The 25,262-nt window shown below is 38.2% G+C and overlaps 3 protein-coding genes across 9 annotated transcripts in view; all 3 read right to left on the bottom strand.

Annotated features, from left to right (window-relative positions):
- Positions 1-3,245, bottom strand: part of Hrs (Hepatocyte growth factor regulated tyrosine kinase substrate) — a 28,015-nt gene extending 24,770 nt beyond the window's left edge. For both annotated transcript variants that reach the window (XM_045739651.2, XM_045739650.2), the window contains exons 1-3: positions 3,111-3,245; positions 1,783-1,867; positions 554-818 (exon numbers count right to left, since the gene is read on the bottom strand). In XM_045739651.2, the coding sequence (XP_045595607.2) occupies positions 554-818; positions 1,783-1,867; positions 3,111-3,138 (378 nt within the window). In that variant the 5' untranslated portion in view covers positions 3,139-3,245. The remainder of the gene's footprint in view (positions 1-553; positions 819-1,782; positions 1,868-3,110) is intronic.
- Positions 3,246-4,002: 757 nt separating this feature from the next.
- LOC138368357 (repetitive organellar protein-like) lies at positions 4,003-4,362 on the bottom strand. Its single transcript, XM_069330886.1, has one exon. It carries the CDS (start codon positions 4,360-4,362, stop codon positions 4,003-4,005), a length of 360 nt encoding a protein of 119 aa, XP_069186987.1.
- A 6,409-nt stretch (positions 4,363-10,771) lies between these two features.
- Positions 10,772-25,262, bottom strand: part of LOC123756470 (piwi-like protein Siwi) — a 148,853-nt gene continuing 134,362 nt past the window's right edge. For all 6 annotated transcript variants that reach the window (XM_069331259.1, XM_069331255.1, XM_045739649.2 and 3 more), the window contains 9 exons: positions 24,354-24,495; positions 20,217-20,373; positions 19,426-19,545; positions 18,017-18,185; positions 16,048-16,169; positions 15,628-15,782; positions 14,800-14,947; positions 14,202-14,308; positions 10,772-12,397 (listed from right to left, as the gene is read on the bottom strand). In XM_069331259.1, coding sequence (XP_069187360.1) covers positions 12,388-12,397; positions 14,202-14,308; positions 14,800-14,947; positions 15,628-15,782; positions 16,048-16,169; positions 18,017-18,185; positions 19,426-19,545; positions 20,217-20,373; positions 24,354-24,495 — 1,130 coding nt within the window. In that variant the 3' untranslated portion in view covers positions 10,772-12,387. The remainder of the gene's footprint in view (positions 12,398-14,201; positions 14,309-14,799; positions 14,948-15,627; positions 15,783-16,047; positions 16,170-18,016; positions 18,186-19,425; positions 19,546-20,216; positions 20,374-24,353; positions 24,496-25,262) is intronic.

The following is a 25,262-nucleotide window of genomic DNA, read 5'->3' on the forward strand; positions in this document are numbered from 1 at the left end:
TCCAACTGCTGTATTTGACATAAACTGATACTGTACCATGTTGTATCAACATGCACCTTCACAAAACTATGCAGTAAGGTGATATTGAAACATCACATCATCAGCCTCAGTGCAGACATTTGAAAGGTTTCTGTCAATAGTTGCCAAGTCTGTGGCAATGATATGCATTTTAAATTACTGTACTATCATCAAGATATGTATACAGTATGTTATTGTTTTCCTTAATATTTCTTTATACTTCTTAACTACAAGCTTGCCCTCCTCACTTTCCAACAATCACTGTCCAGACTCTATATGAACTGTGCATTATGTATGATAAGTACGAGTACTGCACAAGTCTTTCCAGGGATTATATAACTTTTTTTTTTTGGTGACCAACATAACATGCCTCAGATTGTATTTATAACTACAGTATATTAATCATGTTCATGTTTAATTATTCAAAACCAATCAACTAATAAACTGACCAAGCTATTAACAGTTTTTAGTTGTGTTTAACTTCCATTTAACAAGTACTACATGCAAAGAAAACCCTCATTAAAAACTACTTTACCTGTACAGCGCGATATTTGGTCTCGTTGCGGAAGGCGTACACCCACGTGGCAAGAAGCATCAGGATCTTCTTGCGTACCTCATCATTAGGGTTGGTGCGAAGGACTTCGTGGACCTGTTCCATAATCACACGGGAAGCAACTTGTTCATGAACAGACTGACCACAATTTTTAACAACTGACTCGAACACCTGCAGTGCCAACAAGACCACATTGGGGTTGGTGTCCTTGAGGCGATTGACAAGTGACTGCACAGCAGCTTTTGGGCTGAAAAAAAACAAGAAAAATCTCTTAACCCTTTCACTGCAATATTTGATTATGCTCAAATAAATAAAAATCTTCTTTCACTGCAATCTCCAACTTTTCTCCAATAACCAATAAAATAATTATTAAATTCTGTGCTGTTTGAATAGGTTTTAAGGCCTTCAAGACTGGCACCTGGACCCAGAATGTCTTCACATTTATCGACGATAGAATCAAACCAACTCCTGACCCAAAAGAATAGCTCTCACACATCTCCGTACCTACAACTCTAGTACAAGCCTATCTGTACGCTTTTGATGACAAAATCTGGGCATTTTGTTCATTGTAATATGTAAAATAGCAATACTGTGTGTGTATATTTATTTATATACATACATACACACACACACACACACTTTTTTCTTCTGTTTGTCTAACCCTTCAACTGCAAAATACAACCAGGGATGTTCTTGCTAATTATTAGCAAGCGGTACAACATGGCCAGAGATGTTTTAAAGTATCACGCAAGATTTACAACTCCCGTGGGTGCACAGGACTTTCACCTGCCTCCACAAAATTAGTATATTATCTATTAGTCAATTACACCTGATGCTGTTTTGTCCATTATTACAACAAGTTGCTGCGTTGCTGGAGTTTTCCAGCTGTCAAATCATCCTACATTCTGATCATAATCATGAATTACAAAATACAGCAAATTACAATCTATATTCATTCTTTGCCAATGTTAGTTTAATACAGCACAAAGTGCCAATGACAATGCAGAAAAAACACCAACCAGAGAGTAGATTTCTTTGAATACAATGTTTTGCCTGTGGCTTTATTAAATTCTAGGTCAGATGAAATTCTAGGCCTACAGATGAAACTCATCATACTCATGAAACTCATTTATTCTCAATTTGAAGTTTCCTTCAATCTTTGCAAACTTTTAATAAATACTAGTAAATATAGTCAAGGCTTGGCTACTCACTTAACATCTCCTTGACGAATGAGATCAACAATGTGAAGTGTGGAATCCCAATCAATGTCCAGCAATAATGGGCTAGTTGCCTTTTCTGAAAAGTAATGTTTTTTTAATACTGAATGTGTACAAAAGTAATCACTTAAAATATGTATAAGCATGTTAAAACAAAAATAAAAGCATAAAAATATCTATGTTTTATTTAAAATATAAAATACTGTAAGTATATAAATAACAAATGAAGCCATTTCATGAAGTGCACAAAAGCAACAATTTATGCACCAAAATTTGCAGAATAACCTCCAAAACACAATTTGTTGACACAGCCTTAATGAATGCATCACCTGTTGTCATTAGATACTACACAAAAGCTCGAGGCAGCGTTGTCCCTTGGTCCAGAGATTTTCTGAAAAGGTATTTCAGTGGTAGGCATAGTTCACCTGCCCTTTCCTTTACGACTTTTAGATCAAATTCCATCCTCACCTGGGGCATTATCTTCTAGTTTGTCAATGCTCTTTCCATGCAGGTTGGCATTCAATCCCTGACCGTCCAAGTGGTTGGGTGGTCGGTGAAGGGTGTCCATTGGCACCAGTCTCCTCCCCAATCCCATCCCATCCTAAATCCTTATCCTAACCCCCTTCCATGTGCTATATAGTCAATGGCTTGGCACGTTTTCCTGATAACTCCTCCTTTCCTTCCTGACTATGGGTATATCCCATAATTCATCCTCTTCACCTCCTCTAAACATTTGTGTGGATAATGGGATGTTGTCTAATCTTACTAGTGTCAACCCTGGTGTAAAGTAGCCATTGAGGATGTTTACTGGCCTCAATGGGATTTACTAGGATGTAAGGACAGGTGTCATTACAGCATCAATTCAACCTTCATGTCATCAATGATGCCACTCCCGTCACCAACCCTCCAAAACACACACAAACACACACATATACCCTTTATTATTATTATCGACAGGAATAGTTTTATATTTAATTCCACTATACAGTATATGTAATATACTCCATGATAACGATCCAGGACAGACCGAAATGTCATCGTCTCCCCCATATTGTGAATACTTAATGTAATATTGCCGTAAGACAAGACCTACAGCAGACAATACAACAATACAATACAATTTTATTTAGGTAAGGTACATACATACAATAAATATTTACAAGGATTGTTTAACTTATAGGTATAGCTAGTACATACAATGCCTAAAGCCACTATTACGCAAAGCGTTTCGGGCATGACCTCACAACATCACCTCTACTGCACAAACACCTACACCAACCGTGGCCCCTACGGCCCCACAACCTAATTATCTGCCAACTCACCCAGCAAGAGGTTAATCTCCGAGGACATGACTGGAGGAGCGGGGTAAACCTTGCTACACACACCACGTTAATGACTCACTAAGCAACTCCTATTTGTCAACAACCAGCTGATCCTCTGTAGTGTTTCTCGCTTCTCTATCTCATATACGTCTTTCTTATATACTTTATAAAGCCTTCTTTTCTATTTGTAAAATTAAAACTAAGAGTTTTAAAATAATCTAGAACTGGGGATAACTTGATGTTTGATTAGTTTTCTCCTATTGCGGATTTAGACATAATATTAAGGTGAGAAGCCTTACTGCGCACGGATTGCTTTGCCTTTTAATAATGTTAAAGGAGGTTTGCTTAGTTAAATGATATTGTAATTTGTTTGTAGTTGATCGTGTATTAAGTATTAAAGTTATGGATTTATTATAACTACATTTATAATAACTTGAATACAGTATGAGACTATTACAGTGGTACAGTATATGGTAAAGTCGGCTCACAACCCAGTGGCCCAGAGTTAGGGTTCCTTCTCGACCCACAATCGAGAATTCAGGGTTCGAATCCCGAGCGGGACAGAAATGGTTGGGCACATTTCCTTTCACCTAATGCGCCTGTTCACCTAGCAGTGAGCAGGTACTTAAGTTAGTCAGCTTGTAATGGGGCTGAATCCTGGGCGGGGTCAGTAATTCCACCTTGGGGGAGGGGGGGGGGACCTAACTTGTATGAATACACTCTGGCTTCCTGTCCCCTGACGCAGTGAATTATTAATACAATATATATTTGCCTGAGGGGGACACTATCCAAGACTGGCGTTGGTTCAACGCTGAGTCAATTACCCCTTGAATGTGTTACATTTGACCTTTAAAAGTTGTCTAGATCAATATCCTCCCAATTGTTTAGTATTTTAAGTCTCAATGAGCTTAGCCCTGTGGCCCTCAACTGTTGCAGTGATATCAGCCCTGTGGCCCTCAACTGCTGCAGTGATATTAGCCCTGTGGCCCTCAACTGCTGCAGTGCTATTAGCCCTGTGGCCCTCAACTGTTTCAGTGATATTAGCCCTGTGGCCCTCAACTGTTTCAGTGATATTAGCCCTGTGGCCCTCAACTGCTGCAGTGATATTAGCCCTGTGGTCCTCAACTGTTTCAGTGATATTAGCCCTGTGGCCCTCAACTGCTGCAGTGCTATTAGCCCTGTGGCCCTCAACTGCTGCAGTGATATTAGCCCTGTGGCCCTCAACTGTTTCTGGTATAGTGGCTTTAGGCATTGCATGTACTAGCTCTATCTATAAATCCATCAACGTTTTGTATCTCACCTTGTATGTATGTACTTTACCTGAATAAATATTTGTATTTGGTATGAAAGTCGACAGAGTTCTGGGATGATTTTCTCGCTATGCTGAACTTTCTCAAAAGCAATATAGTGTCAACACTGATGTAAAGTAAGTGGTTTCCTTCCTTCCTTTGCTTTATTGGAAACTATATGATATATTGATGTATGAGTGATATATATATTGAAAAAAAAAAGATTAGACAAACTTCACCCAATCTCTCTACTGCTCCAAAAACCATCATTTTAATTTTCACTTCTGAATTTATCTAAAGGCAATCATCCCTATAGTTGGAGGATATTCAGATGACTTCTTTAATAGATAATAGCTTCAAACTCAACACGCCACAATGTTGGACTGGAAACAGTTGATGTTTTTTTTTTTCACTCATAGGAATATAAAGTGCTTCTTCAATCTTTAAACCCTACTGCATTTAGTGCACGTCGTCCAATTAAGTCATCAGCTATGATAGAGTATTATATTTTCTGGGTTGACGCGAAACATAATGTTAACTTTACCTGAGGGCCATTAACACACTAATGGCCTCGAGGAAAGGAAGCAGGCGGTTTGTCAAAGGTACCCCCATGTGTCTTGTCATAAATTATAATTTCATAGTCCCAATTTGAAGTTAAGAAATGTTAAAATAGCAATAAAGGTTTGCCATAACTTTCCAGTGTACAAAATAGTTTGAAACCTATTTTACCATGTCCTTTCAAGATTGTAACTTGCTTAGCTAAATGAATTGTGGGGTTGTGCCTCTGTAACCCTTTCCACTACCGCCCACAAGATGGGTATGGGGTGCATAATAAATGAACTAAACTAAAAAACTTTTAAGGGGATAACTCTTGAACATGGTGACAAATATTTATGGCACTGAACGTAACATTTCAGTAACAAAGCAATGACGACTTCCCCCCCCCCTAAGCTTCTATAATATGAATAATTTCCTATGGTATATATATATATATATCAAAGAATTAGCCAGGAATGTAATTATCAAAAAGGAGGCACAAAGCCGGGGCGACTATATGTAGCATCATCAGTGTCGCTGCATATTCAAAAGCCGCTAAATATCAGAGGACGCAGATACGAGAACAGAAACACATAAGGTGATATCAAAGGTGTCGGACTCGCCAAGGATTTTGTAGGACAAATTACCACGAGGAACATACGATTGTCTTGAAAATCAAGAAGTCAAAGTTTCTCTATTAGTTAACCGTGGGGGGCTCAGAAGCATAATTTACGAGGTAACATATAGGACAGGAATAGTGTCTGGGAAGGGAGTAGGGGGTAATATTAACCAAAACGGTAACAGGGTTGTTGATTTGTGGAACCAGTTGCCACGTGGCGTGATGGAAGTGAGGTTCCTTGATTGATTCAAGCGTGGTTTGGATAAGTATATGAGTGGGATTGGGTGGCTATAAATAGGAGCTGCCTCGTATGGGTCAATAGGCCTTCTGCAGTTACCTTTATTCCTATGTTCTTATGTTAATGACACGGGTAGTTGACAAGAGAAATTGTAGGCGTAAACAGATGGGGCAAGTGATTGATTGATGAAGATTAAGCCACCCAAAAGGTGGCACGGGCATAAATAGCCCGTAAGTGGTGGGCCTTTTGAGCCATTACCAGTATCAAGAGCTGATACTAGAGATCTGTGGAGGTGTGACTGCACCCTGCGTGACGGGAGATGTCTCCCGGACCAAATGGTGTGGGGCAAGTTGGACAGGTGGGTGTTTATAGTCGCCTTGCAAAAGGGTGTGCGATGGGGTCCGGCAGGAGCGTCACCTTCGTGCGTCACCTAGTGAAGGTGACGAGCAAAATTCAACAGTGAGGGAGGGGGGACAGGATCGCAAGACCTGTAAACTGCAGGGGGCTGTAAACAAAAGGTTCACCAAAGAGGTTGACCCAGCCAGTCACGTGGTCTTTTTAGGGAAATAATTATCAAAAGATACCAAGCCGGGGAGGTTATATGCAGCACTGTCAAAAGGGCGGGATATTCAAAAAGCGCTTAAGTGTTTAAGGTTATGGTACAGTAACTCATTTTCAAGGACAGTATAGAATGAGGTTAATACATACCATGTCTAATAAATGGCCCAACAAGGCTGATAATAGGCTAGAAATTCAATGTTCACATTTAAATGTAGAATTAAGAGACTTGTTCATTCAATGTTATAGACTGCTCTACGATGGTTACAAGGTTCAGATTGGTCTATAAGAGTTATAAAGTAGTTTGAGGATCGCATTTCAGGAAAATTAAAGTGTAAAGTATAGAATTTTGAGTGACAACATTCGAAGAGTATTGTGGGTTTTTATGTTTATTTAATATAGTCTTAGTTACAGCAGTTGAGTGTTGGAAATGGTAGTGTCATGACAGTCAAGGATGCCTGTGCGAGGCCTAGAGCAGAGCTTTAGCATGGCTGGGGGTAGAGGGCTCGAATGCGGGACGAGTGTATGGCCGGAATCTGGCTGTCTACTCTGCTGCAAGGCTGAAGCATCTTGCGAGTTGGAACTTGACTTCAACTTCAAGTGTTACATTGCTGCCGAGGATTGTCAAGGATGTCGCAGAAGATTTGCAGTATATCCAGTGTTTATCCCAACTATTATTGGTTGACCCAATAATGGGTCAACAGTCTTAAGAATTCACTCCCAGAGTTAAGTTTAGTTCATTTATTATGCACCCCATACCCATCTTGTGGGTGGTAGTGGAAAGGGTTACAGAGGCACATAATGGGCTCAGGGACGATATTTTTTTTTTTTTTTTTTTTTTTTATTTGAGATATATACAAGAGTTGTTACATTCTTGTACAGCCACTAGTACGCGTAGCGTTTCGGGCAAGTCCTTAATCCTATGGTCCCTGGAATACGATCCCCTGCCGCGAAGAATCGTTTTTTCATCCAAGTACACATTTTACTGTTGCGTTAAACAGAGGCTACAGTTAAGGAATTGCGCCCAGTAAATCCTCCCCGGCCAGGATACGAACCCATGACAGCGCTCGCGGAACGCCAGGCGAGTGTCTTACCACTACACCACGGAGACTGCCGTAAGAAATTAAAAAATTGTCCCAACCTATGCCCTGTTCAAAAGTAAAGTACCTAATTTCATCCTCTGTTATACAATACAATACAATTTTATTTAGGCAAGGTACATACATACAATAAATTTATACAAGGATTGGTTGACTTATAGGTAGAGCTAGTACATACAATGCCTAAAGCCACTATTACGCAAAGCGTTTCGGGCATGATAAACTTAAATGACAAGCTTAATACTAATTGAGCATAATGAGTAGAATGAAAACAAGAAATGAAAACATAGATGAAGAAGCAGCACAAATACAATTATGTCGACAAACAGCGCTCTTTAAAGAAAAAACAGACATTGGTTGACAATAGAAGGGTAAGGTAGGTTACAGGGAATTTATTAGGTATAGCTTCCCTTTTAACTTAAACTGGTTGAGAGAGGTACAGTCTTTAACATGGTTGGGAAGGTCATTCCACATTCTGGGCCCCTTGATTTGTAGAGCATTTCTAGTTTGATTAAGTCGTACTCTAGGAATATCAAAACTGTATTTATTTCTAGTGCATACAACCTTCTATGAAGCTTTTGAGATCAGGATTGGCATTATAGTTTAGTGTTTTATATATGTATAATACACATGAGAGAATGTGCAGTGACTTAATGTCTAACATATTCAGAGATTTGAGTAGGGGTACCGAGTGATGTCTGGGGGCAGAATTGGATATTGTTCTAATAGCAGCTTTGTGTTGAGTAATTAGAGGACGTAAGTGATTTTGGGTAGTAGAGCCCCAAGCACAAATACCATAGTTGAGATATGGATAGATAAGGGAGTAATAGAGAGTCACCAGGGCAGGGCGGGGTACATAATATCTGATCTTAGAAAGAATGCCCACAGTTTTTGAAACTTTTTTTGATATGTTTAGAAGCACATGGTAGGAAACCAACTCACTATCTTGTATTACCCACTTCCCCAATATTAGTACTTAAGACATATATCCTTACCAGTGTAATCACCACTTAACTTTTGCAGTTATCTGTCGATATAAAAACTTTGGTGCAATGTACCCTTTCCTCTTACCCGGTATGTTAAAGACCTAACCGAAATGCAAACTTTGGGAACATGTCTTGTTGTAGGGATTTCATTAATGTAATTACAAATGTCCTTAATAGTTACTGAATATGATTGCAAGTGATATTAGTAATTAATGACACTTTCTTTTAAGTGATGACTTCACTTATAACCAGGAGTTAAGAACTGTTGTGGGTGGTATCCTGGCAAAGCTAAAGAAAGTTCTTTAAGAATCCTCCCCTTCCCCCCCAGCATTAATCATGCTAACATGATTAATGCTAATAAACCTTTTCAAATCGATATATTTCAAAATAATTTTTTTAATTTAAATTTTATTGTATATTTTCAAAATCTAAACACTTTATAATGTACAGGCACAGTTTTGTTTGTGATTTCAGAAATGGCTGTTCACTCGTCCACATTTAAAAACAGACTAATTCCATAAACCTTGTCCAAGAAGTGTTAATTAACTATGCCTGGCAAATTTTTCAATTTTATCTCTACACCAATATAACTTTGATCCTCACAATGAGCATGTTCCAATTCAAAATTTTATCCAAGACGGCACTTGATTTCCCATTTATACTTTTATCAATATTCTCTTTATACAGTATCCAATTGTAAGCATTTCACAAAATTTCCGTACTTTGATCATTTCACTTCACATCTGTGTCCTTGTATGCATCTGAACAACAATGAATGTGTGATTACAGGTATATGTATTAATTGGTACAGTGCATATAATGGCGTTACATATTTGGTGAATGGATTTAGAATTTTGTAGTGATAAAAGCCTCCGTGGTGTAGTGGTAAGACACTTGCCTGGCGTTCCGCGAGCGCTATGTCATGGGTTCGTATTCTGGCCGGGGAGGATTTACTGGGCGCAATTCCTTAACTGTAGCCTCTGTTTAACGCAACAGTAAAATGTGTACTTGGATGAAAAAACGATTCTTCGCGGCAGGGGATCGTATTCCAGGGACCTGCCCGAAACGCTACGCGTACTAGTGGCTGTACAAGAATGTAACAACTTGTATATATATATAAAAAAAGCCCTAATTACCATCAGTGCAATCACCAAGATGACTAACAGATTTATTTATCCACTAGCCAGTGTTTTTGGTGGCAGTAATAGTCTATTTGTACTTGCAGGGGCTATTCTTCAGCACTATGGTCCTCTTACCTCACAACCTTCAACTGATTGGTGTATTAGTTTCTAAGTTATTAGTAAGTTATTAAGTTTCTAAGTTATTAGTTAATGGTCGCAGCAACCATTAAGCCGTGTATGGAGTTTGTTTCCATCTCTTCCCTAAACACATTTAATTTGTTCCCTACTCGGACACTTTAATGTTTTCTAAGGTCTTGCTGCTCGTTCAGGCACAGTTTTTACATGGGTCTCGTTCATTTACCCTCTATGATAAAAATGGTTGTCTGTCCTGCCTATTCAAATGATAATTGTGTGATCATGTCTAATTTTTCTTCTTCTTCATCTCTGATGACAAGAGTGGAACAGAAATTACATTGTCTGAAGTAATAATCAAAAGAAGGCATCAAGCCAGGTAGGCTATGTTGCACCACCAAATGTGCAGAATTATCATAGGGCGCTAAATATCACTAAGGATGCCAATATGAGAACAGAAACGCATAAGGCGAACGATATCAAAAGTATCCGATTCACCAAGAATTCTATTGAGGGACAGTCTGAAAGAAAGACACGTTTGTCCTGAAAGTCAGGACATTCAACAAGGATATACTGTACATGACTAAGAGGGACAACGCAATTTGGACAATAAGGAGCAGGGCGGCCCTCCATTAAGTGTCCGTGAGTTAAGCGTGTATGGCCAATATGCAACCTTGCCAGAGCCATTTCCCACTGCCAGTTATGGTGGTAGGAGGAAGGCCACATTGTGAAGGGCTGGCTATTCAAGTGCTTAACATAATGCAGTACATACGCACAAGCAATAAATCAAGTCTCCCCCATCACATCCTTTGTGTAAAGCCTTCATGTGTAATTTTGCATAATCTTTGAGAATCTTAATACTGCTGCTTGGGTTTCATTTCACATATTAAAGAAGCCATTACTAGTAGTGAACCACTAGTCTTTGAAAGCAAAATTAAACAAAAAAAAAGTCAAATATTAAAAATTTCCCACATGTGCTGGTCAAGCTGCATTTTCAGTCAGCCACCATAAAGGCTGGTAAATAATGGTAAATAAACATTACAATACAGATTACTTTAGGTATTTAAATCAAAATATAAAATTTGAGCCTCTTATTTAATGCAACAATAAAATGAGCCAAAATATAATTAAAGATGGCACTGATAACATAACAGTACTGCTGATCTGAGCCTTCAATTATATTTTATTACGTACACAAAAATATTGGTATACAATTAGACAAGCCCCATATACTGTACCTCCAGGTTGCTCTCTGCAATAATCACTCGACATCTAATGATGTCCTCTCTATCACTCAAGTTTATCAAGTATACAATCCTTAAATTTTAACATACAAGAACCCAAACACATTTAAGTACAGTATTGGACATTACCCAGAAACTGAAATAATAATTGAATTCAGTACAAGTAAACATTGAGCATTTGCAGGTCAAGTCTGCAGATAAAGAATTTAATCAAGCTAAATGAAAAGTTCTCAATATTTCAATTAACATACTACTTTTGCCTAATACTAACTCAATATGATTATTACAACAATTTGTACTGTAACCACATATAGTACATGTATACAAAATATAAACAAAATTCTTGCCATAGCTACTCACATATATGTCACACGTGTAATTTAATCTTATAACATATACTGTTACTGGTAGTACAGTATTTACTATTTACAGTATTAAACTAAACTCCAATTTAATATTTGCATAACCCTACATCTACAAAGAATCATAGCCAGTGCCTTATGTCCTTATTCGTACCTAATGCAGTTCAATGATTTTAGGCATACAAACAATATAACATAGGCTTGTAGGCATACAACAATATAAACACCAAGAGCACAAAATGTGTGCTGACAACTTTCATTAGGAAAATTAAAGTCAGGCAACTGACTGGTTGATGTCTCGCCGTTTGTCAATACACATCAAGCTTCATCAACCTACAGCTTCCACTGAGACATGAAATAATCACTGAACAATTTACAGGCATTACTCACTATACAGTATAAACTTGTTCATGAGAAGCTCTCCAAAGTGAAATCCCATTAAGTAAATCCTAATTTATCATTGACTACCATTATATAATTGGAAGCATTCCTGCAACAAACATTTTGATTCCTTAAGTAAAAAAAAAAAAATACTTACAGTTTCTACAAAAGTTTTCTAAAAATATTTAATAGAAAATGTACACATTTTTTATAACCAAAATGTTGCAAAATTATTACATTAGCTTCCCAGCTACACACACCATTGGCGGCTATATCAATGACCTCCGGCGTCACCATGCCCAACACAGTACATGACTGCCACCATCCAGCCACAAATGGAATAAAAAGTTATATAGATAACCCTAGAAGATATAGATCTATAGTGTACACTTAACCTGTTCTAGCTGACTAGCCGTATTTTGTAAATTATCAAGCATTTAATCACAAATTTCCGGCACTATTTATTTTTCAATAAATTTGCTGATTAGCCTTCAACGCTTTATATTTTTCAATAATAACTTTAATGTGAATTTAACACATACTTCATTGGCATTCTCTCAACTTTCTGATAGCAATGAATACCTCTACGGTACTTAATTTCCCAGCTGAAGTTGAATGATTATATGCATAATACTATATAATTTTCAGCCAACTAAACATTTTAATAAAATTGTCATCTGACCTGGCTGATGGTCAACACCAGAATTCATTTACAAATACCTGAAAAGAAAATAGGAATCAAATGTCTATACTGTACATTTATGCAAGGTTTCATGCAACAAAGGTTCAGTGCCTGTTGGAAATGAGCTGTAGCAAATGATGACAATATAGAAAACCAGATGGTGTACAAAGCAACATGAAGCTACATGTGGTTTGATTGCAAGAAGGGGACAGAAAAGGCTATTAGTGGACCAGCATACCTCAGGATAGAAATTAGTATTGTAAAACTATACAATATTAATTATATAGCTTTATACAGAAGGTTATGATGAGCCCAGGGAGTCAAGAATGCAGAGAGTGAAAGGAGCACAGGCTGGTGTTGTGAGAATAAGCTTGTACTCGCCTAGTTGTGCTTGCGGGGGTTGAGCTCTGGCTCTTTGGTCCCGCTTCTCAACTGTCAATCAACAGGTGTACAGGTTCCTGAGCCTATTGGGCTCTATCATATCTACACTTGAAACTGTGTATGGAGTCAGCCTCCACCACATCACTTCCTAATGCATTCCATTTGTCAACCACTCTGACACTAAAAAAGTTCTTTCTAATATCTCTGTGGCTCATTTGAGTACTCAGTTTCCACCTGTGTCCCCTAGTGCGTGTGCCCCTTGTGGTGATATGGGGAGGGAAGATGATAAGCCGGAGGGAGAGGGCAGTGGTCATTGTATGTTATCTTGAGGTTATCTTTAGATGATTTCAGAGCTTAGTGTCCCTGCAGCTCGGTCCTTGACCAGGCCTTTTTGTTACACACCCCCAGGAAGCAAGGGGTGTCTAACAAAACAGGTACCTATTTACTTCTAGGTGAACAGGGGCATTGGAGTGAAAAAACTGCCCATTTGTTTTCGCGTCCACAGTGGATCAAACCCGCAACCTCAGGACTACGAATCCAGAGTGCTGTCCTCTCAGCTGTCAGGCCCCTCCATGTACTCATGGTTGTTACCAGTATTTGGTATTATTCAGTAGAAGAATTATTTACCTTGTCTTCAGTATCTAGGATTGGGACAGGAAGCAGGTGGCTTGTCAGAGGTCTCTCCTCCCCCCTTTGTGATATACGAGTGGTGGTGGTATTATATAATATTTTATGACATACACAAGATTAGTTGACTGACCATAGCCACCTAATTATGTGCACTTTTTCATGCATAACTTAAGTGTCAAGTTTTACATTTGAGAAATACTTGTTAGATGTAAGCCTACAGAAATGATTAACAGTAATTTAGTAAATTAAGAGTTTTTTTCAATGTGAAACAGTACTTGAAAATTATATTTTTTAATCTAAACTTTATGTACTATTAATATATAAACTGTATACAGTATATAACATTGAGCCATACTTAAATCCCTGTGGCATAGTGGTAAGACACTCGCCTGGCATTTCGTGAGCGCTTCGTCCTAGGAGGATTTACTGGGCGCAAATCTTTAACTGTAGCCTCTGTTAAACCCAGTAGTAAAACGGGTACCTGGTTGTCAAAATGATTTGGTGGGGTCGTATTCTGGGGAACATTGGATTAAGGACCTGCCCGAAACGCTACACGTACTAGTGACTATAAGAATATAAGAACTCGTGTGTACTGTATTATTATTATTATTATTATTAAAAAGTAATATTTATGCTACTTGGTGAAGCAGATATAAAAGCTTACACAATAATTAAGCATCACTTTTTCTTTTAAAATATTTTGATGTGCTCTTCATATACAGCCTTGAAAAAGAGCAAAGGAAAATATTGTATAGTATGTAGTTTACAAACAATGACAACAGTCACAATGAAAGTATTGTAATCAAACATCAAATCACAAAGTAAACTCACCACAGTCGATCCACTAGGTCTTGGTGAGGACGATCATTGACAGTTTGACCAGTCATGTATGCCAGTTTGTGTGCAAACATACATGGGGCAGGTACACGTACAGTCCCCTGAAATAATGCATTACTAAAACTATTTTAAAATGGCAAGGGAAGCATTAATGTTTTCCGACACTAACTTCACCAGAACAATTAGATTTGCACTTTGAAAATGTTCTGTTATTGTATGTACTAGCAAGACAGCATATACAACTTGTAAAATTAAACACTTGGGCCAGTATGTAGTATATAATTCAAAACCAGCATCACTACTTCTTACGAGTGCTCAGTCTAGCAGCCTTGCTGTTGACAGCATATACAACTTGTAAAATTAAACACTTGGGCCAGTATGTAGTATATAATTCAAAACCAGCATCACTATTCCTTACGAGTGCTCAGTCTAGCAGCCTTGCTGTTCCTCAAGGTGCAATAGAAACCACCTATATTTCCTACATGTTTCAAACTAAAAGTGGGCCAGTTGGCAGTAATAAAACATTCAAGATATTGTAATGGAGCTCAACCTACATAAAAAATAAGCCATGCACAATTTATCACACTTTTACCTGCCAATTGAAGTAAGTGTGACAGAGTTTGTATGCAAGACGTTGCATGTGGTCTGGTTGCAATCCTGTAGTATCTTCAATTATGTTGAAAGATGTTGGACTCACAGTTCCCTGATTGATACTTTGTGACACCAAGAAAAAATCATACCTATTTGGTAAGAAATATGAATTAATATCATTCAAGTTTACTTCAAAAGCTGCACTTTTGCCATTCATTCCTATTGTCAATGACTAATGTGTTTTTTTCCCCCGAACTTGCCACCATTTACTCCACAAATTCAAAAACAAATAACGTTGAAATTGTTACAATCACACAGTGAAGAGATTTACAGGAAAATTACACAGCAGAAGTAATGAAAGAACTTGTAAGAATGTCCATCAGAACTTGTAATCGGGAACTTTAACTTTGAACTTGGAATCTTAGAAACGTGGAAGAATGCTCATAACTAAGCTACTATTACAAGACATTCACCACTTCGTTTGTATCAATTTATAAACTACTAACTTAAGAAATATTTACAGCAACTGTTAAAATCTGCAGCAACATTAAATATTAACCAGTTCATACCTCATTACAAAATACTAGAGAAGCAACATAAAAATTTCATGTAAAATTGCTTATGCAACATGTAAAAAAAAAATTTGCAACATGTAAATATTTCTTGTATGTATGTACCTTACCTAAATAAACATTTATTTATAACAAATCTGAACAATAATGAGTCATTCAGTACAGCCTACTAATTGTATTTTAGGGAGAAAAAAATCTATATGATGAGGGTACATACATAATTATACATACATAAATAGATATATATAGATACAGACCTCTCAGGAAGTGTAATGACATCATCTATCACAGTACCAGGTAATGGATTCTCAATTTGGCCTCTATTTTCCAGAAACATTCGAGTATTGATCCTCTTTGACACGATTATGAAACCCAACCTCGGTGGCTTTGGAAGCGCTTCTTCAAAACACCTCTGGAAAAATTATGTTATGACAAATATTTAAAGTCATTAAAGCCACTTGTGTTCAACACATTACATCAGTCATAGCGGCAGGCCACTCTACACACTTGAAAAATACTGCTACATCATGCACTGTCTTGGACCAATATAACGTACAGAGACGTTCCAAAGACCAAGTACAAGCACTTATTACAGACAACTTCATAAAACATTGAGACATTTCATACAAAGATAACTAGAAATGGAAAAAAGTGTAACAATTATCTGATGACCTCACCTTAATTGCAGCTATTTCGTGTTCCTTGACATACTCAATTTGTCCTTCACCAACCCCATCCCGGTACACCACTATCATGTTGGGGTAACAGCCATTTTCTTTCTGGTACCAAGTCACTGCATCTATGAAGCACCAATCAAAACATTAGGTATCATAATACAATATAATATGAGGGGAGAGGAGAGATTGATTAGGTTGATACAAAAAGAGTAAAACCTATTCCAAAGTGTACCAAACAGCCACGAATAACATTTGTAAACTTAAATGTGTATTGTGTTCTTTTTAAACTTGTGTGCTTCCTATTATTTTGGCTGCAATTCAAAGCCTACAATAACACAAAAGCAATTGTTAGGCAACACTTTGTTTTAACATGTGCTTTGCATGCACGAATTTATGCAAACCAAGGGCTTACTGTCTACAAAATAGAAGTTCAAATATAGTGCACATAGGTAAAGGTGACATAAGGTAACTAAGTCAAAACCAATCATTGGTATTACTAATTATACCATACTAGACTGTTTAAATCCCTGAACATATTACACACAAACACACATGAGTATGAGCTCATAGGGGTATGAGCTACGAGGCGAGACCACAGGAATTAAACCTCACGTCACTGGGAGACAGAAGAGTTAGAGGGGACATGATCACCACATACAAGATTCTAAGAGGAATTGATAGGGTTGATAAAGACAGACTATTTAACATCCTTAAATGATCTTAACTCTAAGACATAACTGTAACATGCTCGTGTCCGAAGCTAGACACAAATACAACAAAATTATTAAGGATGGTAACAGAGTCCATTTCATGTGGTCTCCATCTCATGTTGGCTTTCGAATGCATGATAGAGCTGATAAGTTAGCCAAAGAATCTGCCTTTAAAGGAGACGTTGAGTGTAACCTTGGATTGTCAATGAGCAATCTGAGAACAGCAGTACACCGAGAACTTCAACAAGATCTTGTAGATCTGAGGCAAAGTGAAATTGACACCAGTAATTCCATCTATCATCATACTATCATGCAAGAGGAGCCACATATCTATGGATTATCCAATAAAATCAGCAAACTCCTAGATGTTACTACTGCTTGGCTTAGACTCGGTTACAAGTATCTCTGGGAATTCTCATTATCTGCCGATGTAGACCTGACCAAATGTAAACTGTCAAAATTATTCGCACACCCTCCGTCACTATGTGATGGAGTGCGAAAAAATACGTGAATTTAGAGAAAATTCTATAACCAATGTTTCAGCGATGTGTAAATATTTCATTCAAAATGATCTGCTACCAGAAATTTTAGCCAAATATCCCCAGTTTGCAAACTGTAGGTAGTAATTAAGTGATTGTAACCTATCGGGGAGCTGGTCGACCGAGCGGACAGCACACGGGACTTGTGATCCTGTGGTCCTGGGTTCGATCCCGGGCGCCGGCGAGAAACAATGGGCAGAGTTTCTTTCATCCTATGCCCCTGTTACCTAACAGTAAATAGGTACCTGGGTGTTAGTCAGCTGTCACAGGCTGCTTCCTGGGGGTGGAGGCCTGGTCGAGGACCGGGCCGCGGGGACACTAAAGCCCCGAAATCATCAAGATAACCTCAAGATATCCACCGCTGCCCACTGGATGGGGAAGGCAGTGTGCAGGACAAACATATCAATTGTGACACTAGCTCTCCACATATGTCAGTTGCTTAATTTAGAAACTGTACTTGTGGTCGATCTCGAACCCATTGTTGATGTGACGACTTATATTGAATTTTGTAACTAGCTCATCAAGATTGTAACTTGCTTAGCTAAATGAACTGTGGGGTTCAGTCCCCGAGCCCATTATGTGCCTCTGTAACCCTTTCCACTACCGCCCACAAGATGGGTATGGGGTGCATAATAAATGAACTAAACTATACGAATCTTCATTAAGTAGAAACAATTTATTGATGCATATAACACATTACATAAATTTTAATAAACTTACTTTTTACACCCAATGCAAAGTTATCCGTCAGCTCTTCCTGGTTAAAATGTCTGGCAACCTGAGAGAGGTAGCGAGTCCAGGGCTGGTTGAGAGAGGACACAACTGCACCATATGAAGCACCACGCGACATCTTGTCGTGGTAGGCATCGTACCCAATAACCATGGCATTCTGAAACAGTTCTCACAGTAATGAACATATCATATAGGGCCAGAGTAATCATAAGTATGATACTATAATGTATAATTGATATACTTCATTACACACACATTTGTACTTAATACTAAGACTATACTGTATTTGAGATCATAACTATCACTACAGTAAATGCTCATACTTGGTTACAAAATTCTCAGGATTTAACCCTTCAATTAACATTTAATTTTAACCAAAAAAAACACAAGGAAAGACTGCTGTACATTTTTTTTTGGCACACGCACACTTTCAAACCATGAAATCTAACCAGTGTTCTGCACCTTAGTTTAATTTGACAACCACCCTGTGCACGAATAATTCCCAAGAAATTTTGTTCAATCCTAATAGTTAGAATGCATTCTCTGATCACTGGAAAAATAATGTATATGTATATATTGTATGAGACGTACTTAGGCCCATGATAGGTGTAGGAAGTCTGGCAATATTCAAGTGCTGATAGAGTACTCGCCAGCAGCGGTGTTTCAACCCGCCAGTGTGGCAAGAGATACCAGAAATACATTGTTACATAATAGTTTTGATATCTTTGAATGGATTTTGTAGTTTTTTTGGTAATATTATTCAATAGTGTGTAATTGAATATACTGTAGTGAATAGTGAATAAATTTACTATTCTGTAGTGAATTAGTGAATTAGAATATAAATACTGTAGTGAATAAAATGTGAGGAATTTATATAGTTAAATGTTTGGAACATGGCTTTGCTCATAAATATGGTGCTCATATTTATTGACACATATATTATATTTTTAATTCAATATAACAGTTTTTGCCATTATTACACTATATACAGTACACATTATATTATATATATATATATATATATATATATATATATATATATATATATATATATATATATATATATATATATATATATATATATATAATATATATATATATATATATTCTTATAAACTATAACAAACCACTAAGTAATTCTGGTGTGTGGGGTAATAAAATCTTAACTGTACAGTATAGAACTACACACTACAACCAGCCGTCTTTTACAGACGACATCACTTGACCATGCAAAATGCCCAGAAATATACTACGCACATCGCTAATATTACTATGAACACTGCTATCATCAGAACCCTATCACTAAATTATGAATATGAATCATTTTTCACAATATTATTTTCCATAGGATTTTGAGATCACATAGCAAATTTAAAATATTATTTGACTATTCTCACCTTAATGGGGATTGCAACACTCCATGGTTCACCACCCAATTTACAATTCATCTGAATAGCAACTTTTGTTGCTACAGACATCAAGCGCTGCTTCTTGAAGAGTGTTCTACTCAAAATACACTGAAACAGAAATTAATACAAGACAATACAACACAGCCCTTGAGAGAAACATTACCCGAAGGCGTACAAAACATAATGCAATGAGGGCAACTTGCTGGGCTAACATTAGGACTGAACAAACAGCTTCACCGGAGGAGAAGGTCAGGTCACAGTTTGAAGAGGAAAGAGAATGGTGTAGGGAGGTATGCCAATATGGTATAAATGAGAACTTGGGTGGAAAACCAATTTGGAAAGACAGTGGAGATAAAGGAGAGGAAGCAGAGTAAGAAGGGGAAAGATGAAGTGGAGGGGAAGGAAAGAATAGGGAGAAGGAAAGACGGAATAGAATTAAACAATTTTGTTTAAATATTAAATGGTACAAAGCCATTAAATTCATTTTCAGCTGCAAGGGAAGGGAACTATCAGGAGGAAGTGATAAACCATTACGACTATACAGTATAGCACTTGGAAGGGATCGGGATAAAAATTTGACGTGCCACAGAATAGGAATGGTGCCCAACCACTTTGACGGTCGGAAATTGAATGCCGACTCGCACGAGGCGAGACCGTTGCTCTACCGTCCAGCCCAAGTGGTTAGGTTTTACAACTGCAAGTGTAAAATATGATTTTAATATAAATAATAATAGTTTAATAGTAAATTGTATAAATAATAATAGTTTAATTAAACTGACCTGACTAGGGATACCCATTTTAATACTAAGATGACGCTTGAAGGCATTGTATCTATCAGCACGATTATTGGGCAGTATCGCCATCACGAGCTCCATTCCTGCACACTGGTTCAACACACCTACATAGTCATTAGCACCATCGGCACGCAAAACAAATCTGTCAAAGAATAAGTCTGGCCCTCAAACTCTCCTCTAAATTCTTGACATTAAATATGAAATAACAGAAAATTGGTACTATTATTTAAATATAATTGTGGTTAAAAATATAACGCGCCCAAATGTATATTTATATGCTGTACCTCTCGGTCGCTCCTTTAGATAAGGTCCTGAGAACCTGCACATGAGGCCACAATACAGGAGGAGGCCTAGTTGGGAAGACATGTTCTGTATACCCAAACCTGTCTACCTACAAGACAGTAGCTGGCCTAGGTGCACCTCAATAACCCTAACACACTTCCTCACTTCAGCTGGGACCCAAACGAGTAACATGTCACCTTCATTTTTGTGCAAATTAGCCCTTTCCTAATTTTGTGCTAATGGGTGGGTCAGGTCTTGGTGGCCCGCCACCAATCACCCCCTTCCACCAAAGTCCATCAATTGGACAATTCATGTCATTAACTTTTAATCTATTGATGTTTAGAGAACTGGATTACCTATTCTTTTTACTTTTTAAATAATTTTGTAAGTGCTGTAGAGAAGCTTCTCATGGCATTGATGATTACACCCCAGTACTCTCTTGATTTTGGCCACAGGCTATATTTGATGAGCACAATCATGGCAGATTAGGTTTAGTTAGAACTAGGCGAGTGCACTACACTCCACATGCAGATAGTCTCTTAATTCTGAAAGTGCACCGAGCTGCAGATATGAATTTTAACATGACCCACGGGTTAAACTCCGCAAAGACACAAACACTCAAATCGAGGCCAGACATCACATTAGCAAATAGTTAACTAATTCCCAATCAACAGGCCTTGCAATGGAGACATGTCCTATGCACTTCCTAGAAGCAAGCAGAGGCTAAAGGAGCTGATCACTACAAGAGGAATGCAAACTTTTAATAAATCTCGGGTGTAGCAATTAATCCATTGCTGATAATAGTGCGCAAGCTAATAAATTTATATAATAAAATGTGCAAAACATCGCTGTACAGTGGTACCTTCGAGTACGATTACCCTATGTACAATTTTTTTGGTATACAACATCAAATTCATCGTAAAATTTGAATTGGTGTACAACTTTTTCGTTGGAATACGACGTCTGTGGATACATGCATGGGTCGACCGAGCTCGTGGGGCTCGGGGCACAGGGCGAAGCACACGCGGTTGTTTACCATTGTATCCCGCATAGTGACGACCGCGTTTGAATTATTTGTAAAAATTTAATTGTTTTTGTGCTTTTTGGGTTTCTGAACATAAAAGTTCTTATTATACATCACGCCGGGAGCCGGTCGGCCGAGCGGACAGCACGCTGGACTTGTGATCCTGTGGTCCTGGGTTCGATCCCAGGCGCCTGCGATAAACAATGGGCAGAGTTTCTTTCACCTTATGCCCCTGTTACCTAGCAGTAAAATAGGTACCTGGGTGTTAGTCAGCTTTCCCAGGGGTGGAGGCCTGGTCGAGGACCGGGCCGCGGGGACACTAAAAAAGCCCCGAAATCATCTCAAGATAATGCCATTGGTCCCAAGAAAGTTGGTGGTAAAGTTCAACCTAAAAAAATAGTCGTGAGGATGACGGAGGAAAAACAAGAGATCATTCGTAAATATGAAAATGGTATGAGGGTTGTTGAACTAGCTAGACAGTACAACAAACCTATGTCAACGATATCCAGTGTAATTGCTAAGCAAAAGGACATTATGGGTGCTAAAGTGGCAAAAGGCGTGTCAACAATCACGAAACAAAGAACACAAACACTTGGGGATGTTGAAAGTTATTATTATTTTGGATAAACAACAAGCAGTTAGCAGGTGATAGTCTTCTTGGAGGCCATCATTTGTGAAAAAGAAAGACTATTGCATGAAGATCTTACAAAGAACACCCCTGGAACAAGTGATGCAGATATGAGAGAGTTTAAGGCAATCAGGGAATGGTTTGAGAACTTTAAAAGAAAAGAAGTGTCATTCATAGTGTTGTGAGGTATGAGGAGGGTGCCAGCTCAAGACAAATCAGTGGCCGAAAGATTTGTTGGCGAATTTAAAAATGTTGTAGATACTGTAGTGAGGGATACCTACCACAACAAGTGTTTAATTGTGACGAGACAGAGCTATTCTGGAAAAAAATGCTGAAGAAAACATCCATTATGCAGGAGAAGTCACTGCTCGGACACAAGCCTATGAAAGATAGGCTAACTTGTGCTGTGGGGGGTAATGCGAGTGGCAATTTTAAAATTAAACCCTTGCTTGTGCATCATTCCAAAAAACCAAGGGTTTTCAAAAAATATAATGTGTAAAAAAGCAAAAGGTGTGATATGGAGGGCTAATAGTAAGGCATGGGTGACAAGACTATTTGGGGCTTGGAGTTGGATGGTACTGATGTGGAGGAGTTGGTGGAGGAACACAACGAACTCTTAGCCCTTCACGAGGAGCAGACGCAAGATACAACCGAGGAAATTTCTTCAGGGGAGGAGGAGGCAGTACAGAATGTCTCTTCCTCTAAGAAAATGTGCAGTATGGTAAGAACTGCAAAGTTTTGCTGAAAGGTGTCGCCCAAATCAAGATGTAGCAGGACATTGTGTTAACCTTTATAACGACAATGTGATGTCTCACTTCAGACAAGTGTTGCAACATAGGGAAAAACAAGTGTCAATAGACAGGTTTTTAGTGAGAAACAAGCAGTGAGCCACAACTAGGTCCCAGTGGTATGACTACAAAATGTACGACAGCAAGTACCCCAGAAAAGTCATCACTGCCTGATATAATGGAAGGGGACTTCCCTTTCAAACACTAACACCTCTCCTCCTCCTCACTGTCTTCCATATGCCAACAAGAGTCCTCAATAAAGATATACATACTGTACTGTAGTAAAAAATGAGTGGTATTCCGTATAAAATGTATTTCAAGTTAATATTTTTGGGAGGTGTGGAACGGATTAATTCAATTTACATTATTTCTTATTTGGAAAATTCGTTTTGGTTTACGAATTTTTGGTGTACAACTCGTCTCTGGAAACGGATTAGGATCGTAAACGAAGGTACCACTGTACTCAAAAATATTGTGCAAATGTTACTGACAAGATTATTATATTCTCAATACATATACACTACTGTATAACCATCCACATTTTTGTTCCATAATGAACCACTAAGCTAGTATGATGGGGCCCCGTACGCAACATTGCACCAACACTAGTCACCTGACTTGCCATAATACCTCCAATACAACATGCCTATCACTAACTCTAAGTACAATGTTGCTATCATCAGCATCCTACTCACTAAATCCTGAATATGAATCATTTTACACACGTTAATTTTCTAAAGGCACATAAGGTCATTTCATATGCATGGATGCACCAAACAATAGAGTGCAGTGGCTGGCTGGGATGCTCACACTGTGATCATCATAAACAGCATCGTTTACTGTACTGATATCTGAACACTGTACATAGCCTTTATTACAGTTAAGACCTTCTACCATACTATTATCGCAAAATAATAGTTACTTATATATTTCGGCATTTTTAAAACGATGATGTGGACACAAGCTAAACAGCATTGCTCTTAACTCGTGTTGTGAGCCTTTATTGCTCACTCAGTACCGAGGCCTTCACACCCAGGAACAGTGTCCATGATTTCTTTTCAAATGATATTTGTTTTCTGGAGGGCTAAGAAAGCTGATGTGATTCTCGTGTACCTGCAGGACTTACAAATATTACACAGTGCTATAAATCCCCCCACACATGATATCAGCAGTCCAGTCAGTCAGGCCAAAATCATATAGATATATGACATGCGCAGTGGAAGGGTTAATGAGAAGCACTTTGTGAAACATTTTGGTATACTTGGGGGGAAAAACATGCAATATTTTATATGATAGAATATGGACTTAAATTAATGACCAAATAAATCTCAGTTCCAAATTATTGATATACATGATGGTGGTCAAAAGCTTAATATAATTTCAACACTGAGCTAACTTACGTAGAAGGATTGGCAAGATTCATGCCCATGGGCTTTCCAACCCGTTGCAAATGGGTAACCAGTTCACGTGCATCATCACTGAACTTAATTGGGTAGATAATCGCCCAGTGCTTAAGGTCAACAGGTGTGTTGAGAATCATTGCTGGAAGGAAAATACAATCATGGCACAAAACTTGTCAATTTCTTCATGAATACTGTACAATATTGCTATTCAAGAACAACCTTGACAAAAATCACATTATCCTAGGAGGTGACCAACAATTCTGAGTACTGTATTATATAAATTGTATTCTTAACCACCGTGCTGCACAGCCTTAACCCTTAAACTGCTCGGCAAAAGGGGCAGGGAAGCAAAAAATAATCAAATTATGTAAAAATTACTAAATGTTAAATCTCCAACATATTGGCTTCAGCATTGTGACGCCTTCATCAAAATATTCAGAAATTAACGAGACAATTTTTAAAAAGAATGATTTGTTGATAAGAACAGCTATTAACTGGAACTGATGAATAATGCAATAATAAAGAGATGCAAGTTCAGTAATACTGTACATAACACAAATATTGTAGTAATTAGTATGTTTTTATGTTCTATTTTGTTATATATTATATAAATACATTTTATATGTATTTATATAAGCCGACGCGAAGAAGTTCATCTCCGGGAGCCCGTACAGGCAGAGCCAACTGAACGAGTCAGTGTCGACTGTCCATTCTGTGGACGGGGAATGAACCAAGACAGGCCGTCCACCAGGACGTTGGACACCCCCAACGTGAACCGCCAAGAGAGCCAAACCCTGAGAACTCGGCAGACAAGTCGCCCGATGCGACCAGCCCCAAAAGAGCCAAGGACCGCATCAAACCCCCGGTGGTTCATTGCCCAAACACGAGCAGTCCAAATGGAGCTAG

This window comes from Procambarus clarkii, chromosome 25 (genome assembly GCF_040958095.1).
Source record: "Procambarus clarkii isolate CNS0578487 chromosome 25, FALCON_Pclarkii_2.0, whole genome shotgun sequence".
NCBI classification, from domain to species: Eukaryota; Metazoa; Arthropoda; class Malacostraca; order Decapoda; family Cambaridae; genus Procambarus; species Procambarus clarkii.

Bases quoted from the DNA above. Each gene is read 5' to 3' on its own strand.
- LOC138368357 (XM_069330886.1), bottom strand. From the start codon at position 4,362: ATGCCTAAAGCCACTATACCAGAAACAGTTGAGGGCCACAGGGCTAAT.